Below are 12,973 nucleotides of genomic sequence, written 5' to 3' on the forward strand. Positions count from 1 at the left end.
ATCACTTTATTCTCACAGTTTCGCACCTCTGCTGGGAGAGCATTCCATGCCGTGGGGTCTGCGACCGCAAATGCGCGTTCGCCGAATTTAGTGCGCTGTTTGCGTATGGGTATAATAACTTTTCCTCTTGACGTAGATGTAGCTGTTCTAAGCGTAATACGTCCGTCAGCTAGTTCAATTGGAATGCAAAGTTCCCTTAGATATTCCGGAGCAGAGTTGTGCAGTGACTTATACATAAGCCAACAGAGTTTGTATTCCACCCTCTGTGGAAATCGTAGCCAGAGTAATTCCCGAAGTAGTGGAGTGATATGACTGAACTTAGAATTCCAAAAATAGGTCTCGCTGCGGCATTCAATACAGACTGTAGGCGAGTCATTTTATTCATCGGTAGACCTGCGTAGATACCATTACAATAATCGACTCTAGACACTACAAACGCATTTATTAATTGACGAGTGGCATCAACCGGCAAATTTTTGTGTATGCATTTAATCTGTCTCAGCTGGTAAAAGCATAAACTTATCGTTCTACTTATTTGAGCGTTAAGAGAAAGGTCAGAATTAAGGAAGACTCCCAGTAGTTGAACGGTGGGTAAAGCGGTACTCCTTACATCGGGTAGTGCCGTATCCTGAATCAAATTATGTCGTCTGGCTGAAGCCATCCATAGTTGTTCCGTTTTAGATGGGTTTAATGTTAGTCTATTTTCAGCCATCCAGTTTCCTATTTTCTCAATGCATCCATGAATTAAATTAACAAGCACATTTCTCTCGCCTGATTTACAATAAAAACTAATCTGTGTATCATCCGCATAGCAGTGAGACCACAATCCACATTCTTTGTATTATATTTTTATTTTCTAATATTTTTATAAATTAACTTGTTCACAAACGTATACTTTACTTACTAAAATATATAACACAAGCGGACCCGACAGACGTTGTCCCGCCTGAACGTTAGTTTGCCTGCTTTTAGCTGGTTGCACAAACATTTTTTTCGTAAATAATTACACACGTTATTTATTTTGGACGTTTTAAAGCTATTTATTTATTCGTAATAAGGTTTTTTTGTTTGTTTTATATCCACGTGTGATTGGTTAAGAGGCCTCATCGCGCTCAAATAAAAATCGTGCAAAAATCACTACTCTTGTGAAAATCTATGGAGATAATACGTGAATGCGTGTTGATGAAGAAAATTCAGAGCGCGATTTACCCTGAGCCCTCTAAAATTATGGCACTCAACCTTTGCCCAACGCGAATTTAGTAATTTTTTAATCGTCTTTAAGCTGTGTTTCGACGTGACTTTGACATTTAATTCGAAACCAAAAGAAAAGAATGAACTAAGATAGACCAGATCTTGTCTTGAGGTAGTTTTTTTTGTCCTAGCTTTAAATATATTTCGTTGTATTTTATTTTATTTGTACCTGTATTAAGTATAAGAAAATGAGTTAACCATTGTTGGAATGGACTGTATAAGTCCGTGAATAAATAAATAAATAAATAATAATAAAAGAAAAATGACTGTATCTTGAAAACGTGCAAAAACTTTCCGGATAAAAGAAAATATACTTTCCATTGATATGTAGGTATCTAAGTACTTGTTTATGATTGAATTCCAAAACCATACATTTTAAATATTAAAATATTGGATTTAATTACAAAGGTAGGTACCTCGGTACTGGTTTGTGGTTGAATTCTAAAATATGAACTAATAATTTTTCAAATAAAGAATTATTTTTGCAAATGTCAAACTCTACGGTACTTACCGGCAGTGGTGCAGAGTCCGCTTTTCAAAAATGTCTCGAATGTCGGTTAATTTTTTTTAAACATTTCTAAAAATCCATTAAAAATATGTTACTATGTAGAAATTGATAAATTGTTGGGAAATTAATCAATTCAGTATCCATTGAAAAAAAATATGTTTGTAAACGTTAAAATACAAACTTTTTTAATTGACAAAAAAACAACATACTACAATTTTTGCGGAATATGCATTTCACTCGAATGCAACCCTAGAAAATCGATGAAAACATATAAATGCTTCTAACTTTTTTTCTACTCAATATATTGAAGATGTTATTATTTGTAAACCTCAAGTACGTAAATTATAAAATTTCGCAACAAACCGCACGTAAATCTGTCAAGCCATTTTCGAGTTTTTGCGAGACACAACACGGCGATTCTTTTATATATATGTAGATAGGTAGATAGATAGACAGAGATCGTGCATTTGCCGCCGCCGGCCCCTCTGCCTGGAACCAATTGCCTTCAAACTTACGAATCATCGACAGTCCCAGTCAGTTTAGATCCCAACTAAAATCCCACTTCTTTAGTCTATCATACCCTCAATTTTAAATCGGGAAATATAATATATCACTTAAGTTTAGTTAGAATGTAAGTTTAGATATACAATTGTAAAGCGCCCTTGAGGTGATTTTTTACAAAAATGGCGCTATATAAATCAGCCAAATATTATTATTATTATTATTATTATTATTATAGATAGAATATAGAAGATATGTACCTAAAATATGCACGCCATACCTATTATTTTAGTTTTCTTTTTTTGTGTTGAATTTCTAGTTATTTATTTAGTAATTATTTATTTATTGTTTAAAAGTAAAAAAGCGCAATAAATTATTGGTCTAATATATAGTCCAAAGAGTGAACAAAGACGAATAAGTCACCAATACACATTATGATACATAGCTAGAGAGGAAGAGTCTAAAACTGGTAATTCCAGCATGGAAAAGATCCACCTTTCTCGGTTGGCTGTTCAACATACCAATTATCCTCCCCACAGGCATCATTAACGGCGCTTGTATAATTCATAGTATGTAAAAAAATAAATATAAGCAGAAAACTAATAAGATTTAAATATTTTCTGTAATGCTGTTGTTTTTTTCAAAATAAATCAAAATTATTTACAACGGTGACCGTGAAAATCTACGCACCAGTTTTTTGTTTGAAATTACATTAGACCTCTTATGTAGTAATATTTAAATGTAATATTTTTCGTTTTATATGAGGTTAGGTGTGAAAAACTATATAAATTATGTTTATGTTTTTTACGGTAATGGCTTAGTATACATCCGTATATATTCTAAGGTAAAATAATAATTTTACGAAATTATACGATAAAAGCACGAGGAAGAACCTCATACAAAAGAATTATACAAATACGATGGAAAAGTATATACATAGAATGGGTATGTATATGTAGTAAGTACTATTTGTTTATTTAAAACATTTATACAATTTAAAACAATCAAAAACATAGAAAGGCATATTAAAAAATCGTACAATGGGGATTTTTTTTTCAAAATATTTTTAGGTACCGTATGGTAGGTAACGTAGGTATCGTATTATCGGCGCTATGATTTTTTAAAGTTTTGTAATTTTTAAATGACTCCGCCCATGACGTCACAAGTTCTCGTCGGTGAGTTCTGCTGATTGGTGAGTTGGATTCCCGAAAACCAGAAATCTCTTTTACTTCACAAAAGTCAACAGATGGAAGAGTTGAGGAAATTTGGATGTTCAAACATAGGCAGAATGTTGAATGTTACACAGTGTGTAAAGTGGCCACTTAAACCAGCGGCATTTTTTGGCGGACTGTTTTCTTTTCATTTTTTTCACATCACAAATTCCTTCTAGTTATTTCACCCGGTAGTAATCATGTTTCTCAGTGAAGTAGATTTATTATCGTCAATAAATTATTGTATTTAAATAGTAAAAATACAACAAATAATTTGATTATCAAGTGTTAGATAAGATTATTTCTACCAAATATCGGACCAAATGAAACATTGTTGCAATCGAAATTAATCACCCTCGTCATTTATCTCAATTCAAAACCTATCACTTTTAATATTATAATGTTTTGGTCTGTTCAATAAAGATATAAATGACATCTGATCTGTTTTTATTTTAATCATTTAATCATCATGCTGTCATTGATTCAACGTTAGGTATTTCATATTATCCTGTCGTTTTTTCTGTATTCATCAGTGTGTACATATTGGTTGTACATAATTACGAGAATGATGTTATTGTTTAACGGCAATATGTGTGATTTATTTAAATTCTCTTAGCTTTTGTATAAATTCTACGTGGTAGGTATTTGACAATGTGATGGAAACTAGTCACTGACTCTATTAGAGGTTCAAAGTTCAATCCTGCTCTTCCACAAGTGCGGATCTTTGCCTTCCAAAATTATGTAGTAGTGCTATTAACCCTCGTGGGGCACTATAAAAGAAAAGTTGTGTCATTTTTTTTAGTCTATACGATACAAGACTTGATATATTATGTTTGTGCTCAAACCAGCAGTGGTACGTGAAAACCAGCACAGACAGAACTTTCAGGTGAGGGAGTCGCTTTTCCTTCTCAAGTCAAACAACTGATGAACTTTTTAAACTCAAGCACTTTATTATAACAAAGAACAGATTGTTAAAAAATAAAGCGGTGAATCACTGTAGAATCTCTAGAAGGTGTCTCGAATTTCTTCTTTGGGCGATCTCCGTTCGTCTCTTTCTTGCGGCTTCTTGTTCCCTCTCTCTCAGAAACCTAAGCTTAAATAATTACCCTTGATCCCTGTGGTCATTCCCTATTTTACTGCATCTGGGCGCGCCAATTTTTTAGGACACTCCCTTTTTTATGCTTCATTTTTATTCTATACAATATTCCTAAAATTATTTAAATAATAAAAATTCCAAATAAATTCTACGAGTCAATGCTACTACCCTAGTGTATCTAGCTAAAACATATAAATGTTACATCAAAATAAAATTACAATACATTATTCCTGTCCAGGAAAGACAATGTCATCTTATCATTTACCGGGCCAAAGTATTTCCGTATTATTTACGCAATTATTTCAAATTTACTAACTGTGAGAACACACAAATACTCAGCTCCATCGCAACGATTGCATCATTTTGTAAAGCGCTGTCTGTTATTGGTGCATTCTTAGCCAATGAGAAGTCATCATATGTTTACGTAAATAGTAAAAATTTGCGTCGTCTTTGTCCACGGTATCGATCGTTTACGTAAACGGCATGTGCCAAAAAGAGCCAACTATATCTCCGGTTGCATCCCGCCTCTAGTTCATTTCAGCTCCGACTTTGTCGCCGATAACACGTGTTTAGGACCCCGGTCAGATTTCACAAAATTTATGAGACCCCTTGGTCCATAATACAACTGCATAAAAAAACATTTGTTAGCGAAATAATGTAACCTACTACAATATGTTAAATGAATTTATTTATTATGTTTCTTAATAAAATCTACCCTACTCTATTCGCATTACGTAAAACTAATTTTGGAACTAATAATTATATCTCTCTTATTTTTTTTAATGATGAAGTTGTATTTTTCGTTATCTTTAAATAGACGTTTTCACACCGGATTTGGAAAGTTTAATTTGTATAACTATGCTGGATTTAATACAAAAAATATTTATCGTTGCCACGCAAAGAATGAATGTCCGCCAATACAGAAATAAAAATTTATAAGAGAGAGCACGAAGACAGAACTTATAACAAGGATGACAGAGAAACAGATTCAGTCGGTTATTGACAGTGATGGGGGATGCACGCATGTAAAACGAGCGGCTTATTAATGATTTTTTATTTATTTTGCTATAACAGGGCCAAATTATATTTTTATAAATTATGGAGAAGGAATGATTAAACAGTATCTCTTCATGTTTTTTTTTGAATGTTTAAACTTAAGAATATTCCGTCTTTTGCTTGTGGTAACACGATGTTACATCACCGCGCGCTAGGAATTATTTATCTTAGTCTTTTAAGAGTTTATTCATTCACATGGTCTCAAACCAAAGTGTTTTTATTTTTATATAGTCCTCAAGGTATCCACTTGAGTTTAATAACAGTGAACATGATATTATGCTGATTTTAATTCTAAAAAAAAACGTGGATTAGTTGGTTAGACAGCCAACTTTGAAACTGGTGTCGCGGGTTCGATTCCCGCCAGCTGCAAGAAAAAAACCAAGAAATATTTTTCTCAATTAATATGGGTGTTGCGCATTTTTAAATTCATTGCATACCATCTCTTTCCCATCTGCTAACAAAGCTCTTCAAAAAGAGAGTTAATGGGGTATTCTACTTTAAAATAAAAAAACTAAATATATACAGTAGGGCCTCGACAATCCGCACGGGCAAAAAACAGAACCTTGGCGAATTACCAAGGCGTCCGGACTGTGGTCTGCAATACTTTAATGGTAATTAAACATATATGTAGGAAGGCTGCGCGTTCGAAATGAAGCTAAAAGGTCGATTATTGTCAACATACTGCTTAGCGCGGTGCGGGTGAAATGGCTCCTTCGTGAACGCCCCCGCCCCATCCGTCCGGATCAGCGCGGCTCTACTGTACATATCAATTATTCACTAGTTCTAACTAGCTCTTTCACAAAATAGCAGACTTTTTATTCATTTACGTCCTCATTCATAGCTTGCTTAGTGACATTATAAAATTATTTTTGTAGGTCTTCTTACAGTGGCTCCATAGCAACAAATGGGGAAGAGAGAGACATAAGACTGTTTCGACGGCAGGCTTGTTATATCATGCAAGATGACCAGCTGCAGCCACTGCTGACTGTACAGGAGGCTATGAACACCGCTGCTAATCTGAAGTTAGGCTCCGAAGTCAGTCATAAAGAAAAACAAAGAAGAGTAAGTCTTATTAGTAATTATTATGTAAAAAAAAAGAGATCTGTATAACAAAATCTTATAGTTTTCCATTGAGGTATGGTCCCTCAACCTGCGACCGATTGGCATATTTATTTATTTTACATAAACGGCATAAATTGCCTTTAACATATATTGAACATAAATATGAAAAAAAAAATACATATATAAAAACATGACAAAAAATTAAAAAATTGCAAAAATATAACAAAAGTAACAAGTAGGTAAATACACATAAGCAACCAAAAATATTAACGAAATATATACATAAATATGAAAAAACAAAAAAAGGAAAAACATGTTTAAAAATAAAGAAAAGTTTAAGAATAATATTGCGAGAAAAAAAAAGAAATCAGACTCGTTTTATAACTATCAAGTCCAGAACCAAATATGTCAGCCTTGTCCTCATACTGATTGCCATATCTATGGAGCCTAGGGATAGGCGAGTGCATGTGATAGTTGGTTCTAGAACTTGCAGAACAAAAAGGAGATCTGTATTATATGTTTGATATAACGGACTTTAGTCTGTTGCGAGCATTCGCCTGCTACTTTTGTCTCCTCGCAATTACTAAAACGCCTATATATGTACGCTAAAATACTGCACGAATCGACCTAGAAAAGATAGAAAAAGCGATGGTTTAACCTTTCACCGGTAAGTAATGTTTTGATCTTAATCAATACTTGTTTCAAAAACCTATTTGAATGTTGAAAAACGTTTTATCAATATGTTACTAGTCGTGATCTTTCTCCTGTCTCTGTCTTGCTCAGTTGTCAGGCGTATAGTGAAACGATAAACAAAGCCGACGTGTATGCGGAAGGGAGCGACACACTAAATAGAACTTACAGTAGACCTACTTATGTAAGCAGTCAGTGCTTTTTTCTGTACTACGTGTTTTGCTTGCCAAAGTCGATGTGATATGACGTGCGATACTTGCTCCCTCCGCTGGTCATTCCCCTTCCTTTGGGGACGACTTTATTTATCTCGGATATTTATGGAGTGTCATCTCTATATATAATATCTCAGTGTACCTACTTTTCCAGCATTTGATTTATTATTAAACACTATATGTATATACTCTATACTTGTCTATACTCGGTCAAAACGAAATGCCGATTATTCAACTCTTGTATAATGCCAGTACTCCTATATAGGTGCGAATCTTGGCACCTTACTAAAGCTCAAAACACCAAACTTCTGAGTTTCGAGAGTAAGTGCTTGAGAAGAATATAAGGTATAAGGTGGTTCGATTTTATAACTAACATTGAAGTCCGAGAACGGACGCAGCAGCCTTCTATAACGAGCGTCTTGAGGATGCGGCGGTGGACCTGGCTTGGACACGTGCTGCGCATGCCTCAGGAGAACCTAAACCCAAGTTGCCTCTTCTTTAAACTGCGGGCTCACGCCGTCCTGGAAGGCCGTCAATGACGATCTTTAGACTTTATTCTGTGGAATTTAGGGGCGCTAGATTGATATGGAAAGAAGCGAAAGTGCTGGCTGGCGATAGGGTCTCCTGGAGGCAACTGGTGATGTCCACATGCTCCACTTAGGAGCGGATGTGGAAAAGAAGAAGAAGATATATATATACATGTACAATTTATAAACATTTAAGGCAATTTTTTTGTACTCACCCAAATAGATCAGTTTCAGAAAATTACAACTACATAAACTCTAGAATTTTATACAGAATTTGAAACAAAAATTAACTAAAAATCTACACCTTACTATGAAGAGAGGAGACCGGATAGGAAGGAAAGAAGAATAAGAAAGGAACACCTCAAATATTTCGATCGTGTTTATCTTAATTATTAATATTTTTACTATGGCGTATAATCAAATACACATGTTCATCGTTATCTTCATTCCCCTTTCCGCACCTAGTGGTGCATAGGAAACTGCATTAGTAAACCAAATTTAGCATAGTTCGATCATCTGTTACATGAAGGTAAGGTGATCAGTCTTGCGCTTCAGGTGCCAGTCCAGGAACACTGTACATTTTTAGCCTCCATATATTTTCATTATGATTTTTCTTGTCTTTTGTGAAATACTCAACTCATTATGGTTATTAAAATTGAATGATATTTTCCTTCTAAGAATTACTTTTACAGAGATCTATCATACCTTTATTGCTTACTGTTTGAATTATTGTTAAATTTTTTTTTTAATCAAACAGACACACCATCTAGAATGCCACATTAATCTGTCTTTACACACGTACCTCGCTTCCTCTGCATTCATACATCTTATCATGCTTGCAGATTATTCCGACTTTTGACATGTCCATATTTAAACATCTGTCGGATTTGGTCATTCCAAGTCTTTTTCGGTCTTCCTCCTTTTCTGCATACATCAACATTTACATCACAAACTCAACACCCCTTCCTTAACTTTGTCGATTATACTAAACTAATCCTCTGCCTTGGATACTGTACAGTTCTCGACATTTTTACACCTAAACCCCTTCGTTATAGAAATTTTAAGTACAAAAACAAGACTTTTATACATGTTATTCTATGAATTATTCATTTATATATCTTTAATCTGATTACACAATAATTTTACATAATATTATTTACTGTTTTTTTTTTACAGATTAAGCAAATAGTAGAAGCCCTTGGACTTTATAATGCAAGGACAACGAGAACGGGCCTTCTATCCGGAGGACAAAAAAAAAGATTAGCTATTGCCTTAGAACTAGTCAGTAACCCACCTGTGATGTTTTTTGATGAACCAACTAGGTAATTTGATTTGATTTTAACTCTTAAAATATTGCGCTAAAAATCACCCTTCAAATGGTGCTGCAGCAAAAAAAGATATATTTTTAAATACAAGTACTTTTTTAAAACGGAAATTCAACACATATGTATTCTGTTTAATAATATATTTTTCATAATTTATGTGAATTGTAGTACAGTAATTAAGGGTTGTTATAGCAAAATAATAAACTATTATTTAAAAAAAAAGATAGATGTATCAAGTCTTGTATTCTATGTAGACTTCATTTTATTTTATTTTTAGTTTATTTCATTGGAAAGCCAGCCGACATTTATACATTTATAAGAATCAATTATACCATAAATACATATCATAAAGTCCAATTAGAGGCTTCCACATAATATTGTTATTGTAAATGTTGTCACATAAAAATTATACATACCATAAAATAACTAATCATACAAAACTTATAATATTACTAGAAATGTAAATGTAATACATAATATTCAAAATATATCTACTTTTGAATATTGGTCACACAGTTGCACATTATAATATATAATACAACTATAGTAATGTGATAACAAGGGTTTTTTAAAAAGAAATGTTTGAGTTCTTATGATACAACCAATTTTTTTAATTTTGGGACCATTTTCAACTAATTGTAAATAACTTACTACTAGAAAATGTGAATCAAGTTGGGGTAGAGTGGGGTTCGGCCCTCTGATACGTGAGTTCGCAACACTAGCCGCGGGACCGCAATTCTTAAAGGTTAAATGCTGCAATACAGTAGTTAGTTTATGGCTCACTCTAGTTATGTTAAAAACACTGTGGTAAAAAAATAATGTGAAATTGTTTATAACTTTAGAAATCTTTATTTATTCTTCTAAATCTATTTCATCGCCTTTGAAGAACTCCCCTCCCGTTTTTCCAATCCTCAAAACAATTGTTAAAGTAGATTTTCAGAATGGCCTTTAAAGCACGCAGCGATTCAGTTTTTATTTCTTTAATCGTGTCAAAGCGGTGTCCCCGGTGCGGTATCTTAAGCTTAGGGAATAGCCAGAAGTCACAAGGTGCAAAATCGGGCGAATACGATGGTTGTGGAACGATATGAGTTGAAGGCACCAATGCAGTGTGCAGGTGCATTATCGTGGTGCAAAAACCTAGAATTGTCTGTCCCATAATTCTGGTCTCTCTTTGCGAATAGCTTCACGTAACGCTCAAATAACATCTCCAGTTATCATGAATTTCATCCCTTCTTGAAAGTGCGAAAGCATTGTTTCACAGACTTCAACGCGACACTGTTTTTCCAAAAAATCGAGTCTTTGGCATCAAACGAGATTTTACTCTTTTCAGGCACAAAACATCTTTCAAAATGGTCTGGACTGATCCAAATGTTATTATTTACAAAATTAACAGTATCAGCGAGGTCTCCAAATGTCAATCGATTATTTTGAGCACTAAATCTTTGATTTGCTTAACGTGTTATTCATTAGTTGATGTTGGTGTTCGTCCAGGGTGGTTTTTGTCTTCGATGCTTTCTCTGCCGTCTTTGAATTACGAGTATTTATACCACTTGTAAACATTTTTTTGTGACATAACCTGGTCACCGAAGGCCTTCTGCAACATTCTCAACGTTTCTGCATCAGAAATTACATTCCGCGAACGAAATGTAATGCTTTTTTGAGATATAAATAAAATAACTTTGTTTTATGAACCACTTTTTATTGACGCAACTGACTAGTTTCGGCAACTACGAGGGCGGATTGAAAATGAAGCCATCTAAGCAGGAAAAAACCATTTATTTCTCAACATAGTCTCCTTTTACTTCGACACACTTAGTAAGACGATATTCCAACTTTTTTATACCATTTGAATAATACGATTTCGGGAAAACAGTGGCTAACTTTATATAGCTTTTTCATATGCAAATGTTCATGCAAAATGTTAAACACACATATGAGATGATTACCATTTCAAAAATCTCACGCAACTTCACTCGGCAATAATTCATTACTATATCGAGGATTTTCTTGATATTTTCTTCAGTGACCACCTCTTTTAGCCTTCCTGTTGATGGCATTGTTGCAGTGCTTGTTCGGCCGCGTTTAAATTCAGCAATCCAATATTTTACCATGTAATCTGACGGAGCAGACTCACGGTAATGTTTATCGATCTTTTCTTTTGTCTCTTTCGCCGTTTTCCCTTTCAAATAATAGTGTTTAATCACCGCACGAAATTCGCTTTTTTCCATTTTTCAAGAAACACAAAATTTGTTTACTTCAAACGACTACAACAAATAAACTAATCGATGAATTTGGGCGACATTTTAACAGTTGCCCTTTGACAGATCGCAATTTGGAAAAAATAAATCTTTTTTGTGTTTGTGCTGCCATCTAGCGCTAGGTAGCTTCATTATCAATCCGCCCTCGTACACGTTGCCCTCTTCAGGGTTATATAATAACTAAACATACATATGTAAAAGAAACAGTGAACAGATTAGTGGGTGTCGATAAGGAGAGAGGAGCGGGTTATTGTGTTTATGGTGGGGTGGGGGCGGGGCTAATTGTGTTTTAGGTATCGTTAGACTTTATAGACTTTTTAAAATTTATTAGATTTTTTAAAGACATTTTAAAAATCATTAAATTAACTTTTAATCAACCTCAAAAAAAATGATTTCCCAGAATCGAACAGCCCGCGTTTTAAATGTAAAATTTCACCCTATTTTTTTACCACAGTATCTTTTTAATTTGTAATATTATTTTAGCATCATTAACTTTCTTGTGCAAATCTTAAGTTGAAAATGATTATTTTTTTGGAAGTAATTTGGAGTGCTTCCAGAATATCTGTATTTCATGTAAAATGTTGAAACAAATAAAATAATAATAAAATCTTACCCATTTAATTTAAAAGAAGCTCTCTAAGAATATATTATATTAACAGTTAGATATTAGATCTCAATTCTCATTATAAAATATATTGATTCTATTGATGTTTATTATATTATACAATTATAGTTCAGACGCCTTGACCATTTCCTTAAAACAAATTTGGAAAGCAAAAAACTGATATTTAAAAGGTCCTCTTCGATGGTGCAAAAAACTGTAAAAATGAATGGTGCACTGAAGGAATAACAAGATTATATTTATGTTTATTTTGTGGTTTGCCAGCTTTAAAGGATTAAAACACAAAGAATAGTTCCGTCAAGTGTAAAATTAAATATTTTATATTTCTCATAGCAAAAAACAATAAATCTTTTACAGAAAGGCAAATAAATGATTTTCTTTATGAACGTTCGGCAAAAGATGTGCGCATTTCGCGCGTGACAGTTTACGACCTGTCTCATTGTGGTGCGTGCGGGGGTGACGGGGCGGGCATATTTGTTATTTGCGAGTAGATTATGTCGTGACACGCGTTATTTGACATCACATTGTGTTACTGTTCTTTGTACACCATAGCACTATTTAAGAAAAAAATGCGTATTTGGGAATATTATGAGATATGTTGTGAAGATAATAAACTGGCTGTGTGTTTGATGTGTAGCAGCAAGATCTCGCGAG

At 33.8% G+C, this 12,973-nt stretch overlaps 1 protein-coding gene across 1 annotated transcript in view; it reads left to right on the plus strand.

Moving 5' to 3' along the window:
- The window catches only part of LOC148279847 (ATP-binding cassette sub-family G member 4-like), a 99,478-nt gene that overhangs the window by 76,835 nt on the left and 9,670 nt on the right, over positions 1 to 12,973 (plus strand). The window contains exons 3-4 of the mRNA XM_088229296.1: positions 6,499 to 6,685; positions 9,291 to 9,436. Coding sequence (XP_088085422.1) covers positions 6,499 to 6,685; positions 9,291 to 9,436 — 333 coding nt within the window. The remainder of the gene's footprint in view (positions 1 to 6,498; positions 6,686 to 9,290; positions 9,437 to 12,973) is intronic.

This window comes from Micrasema longulum, unplaced genomic scaffold (assembly GCF_059751315.1).
Source record: "Micrasema longulum isolate JH-2025_06_02 unplaced genomic scaffold, ASM5975131v1 h1tg000662l, whole genome shotgun sequence".
Lineage (NCBI taxonomy): Eukaryota > Metazoa > Arthropoda > Insecta > Trichoptera > Brachycentridae > Micrasema > Micrasema longulum.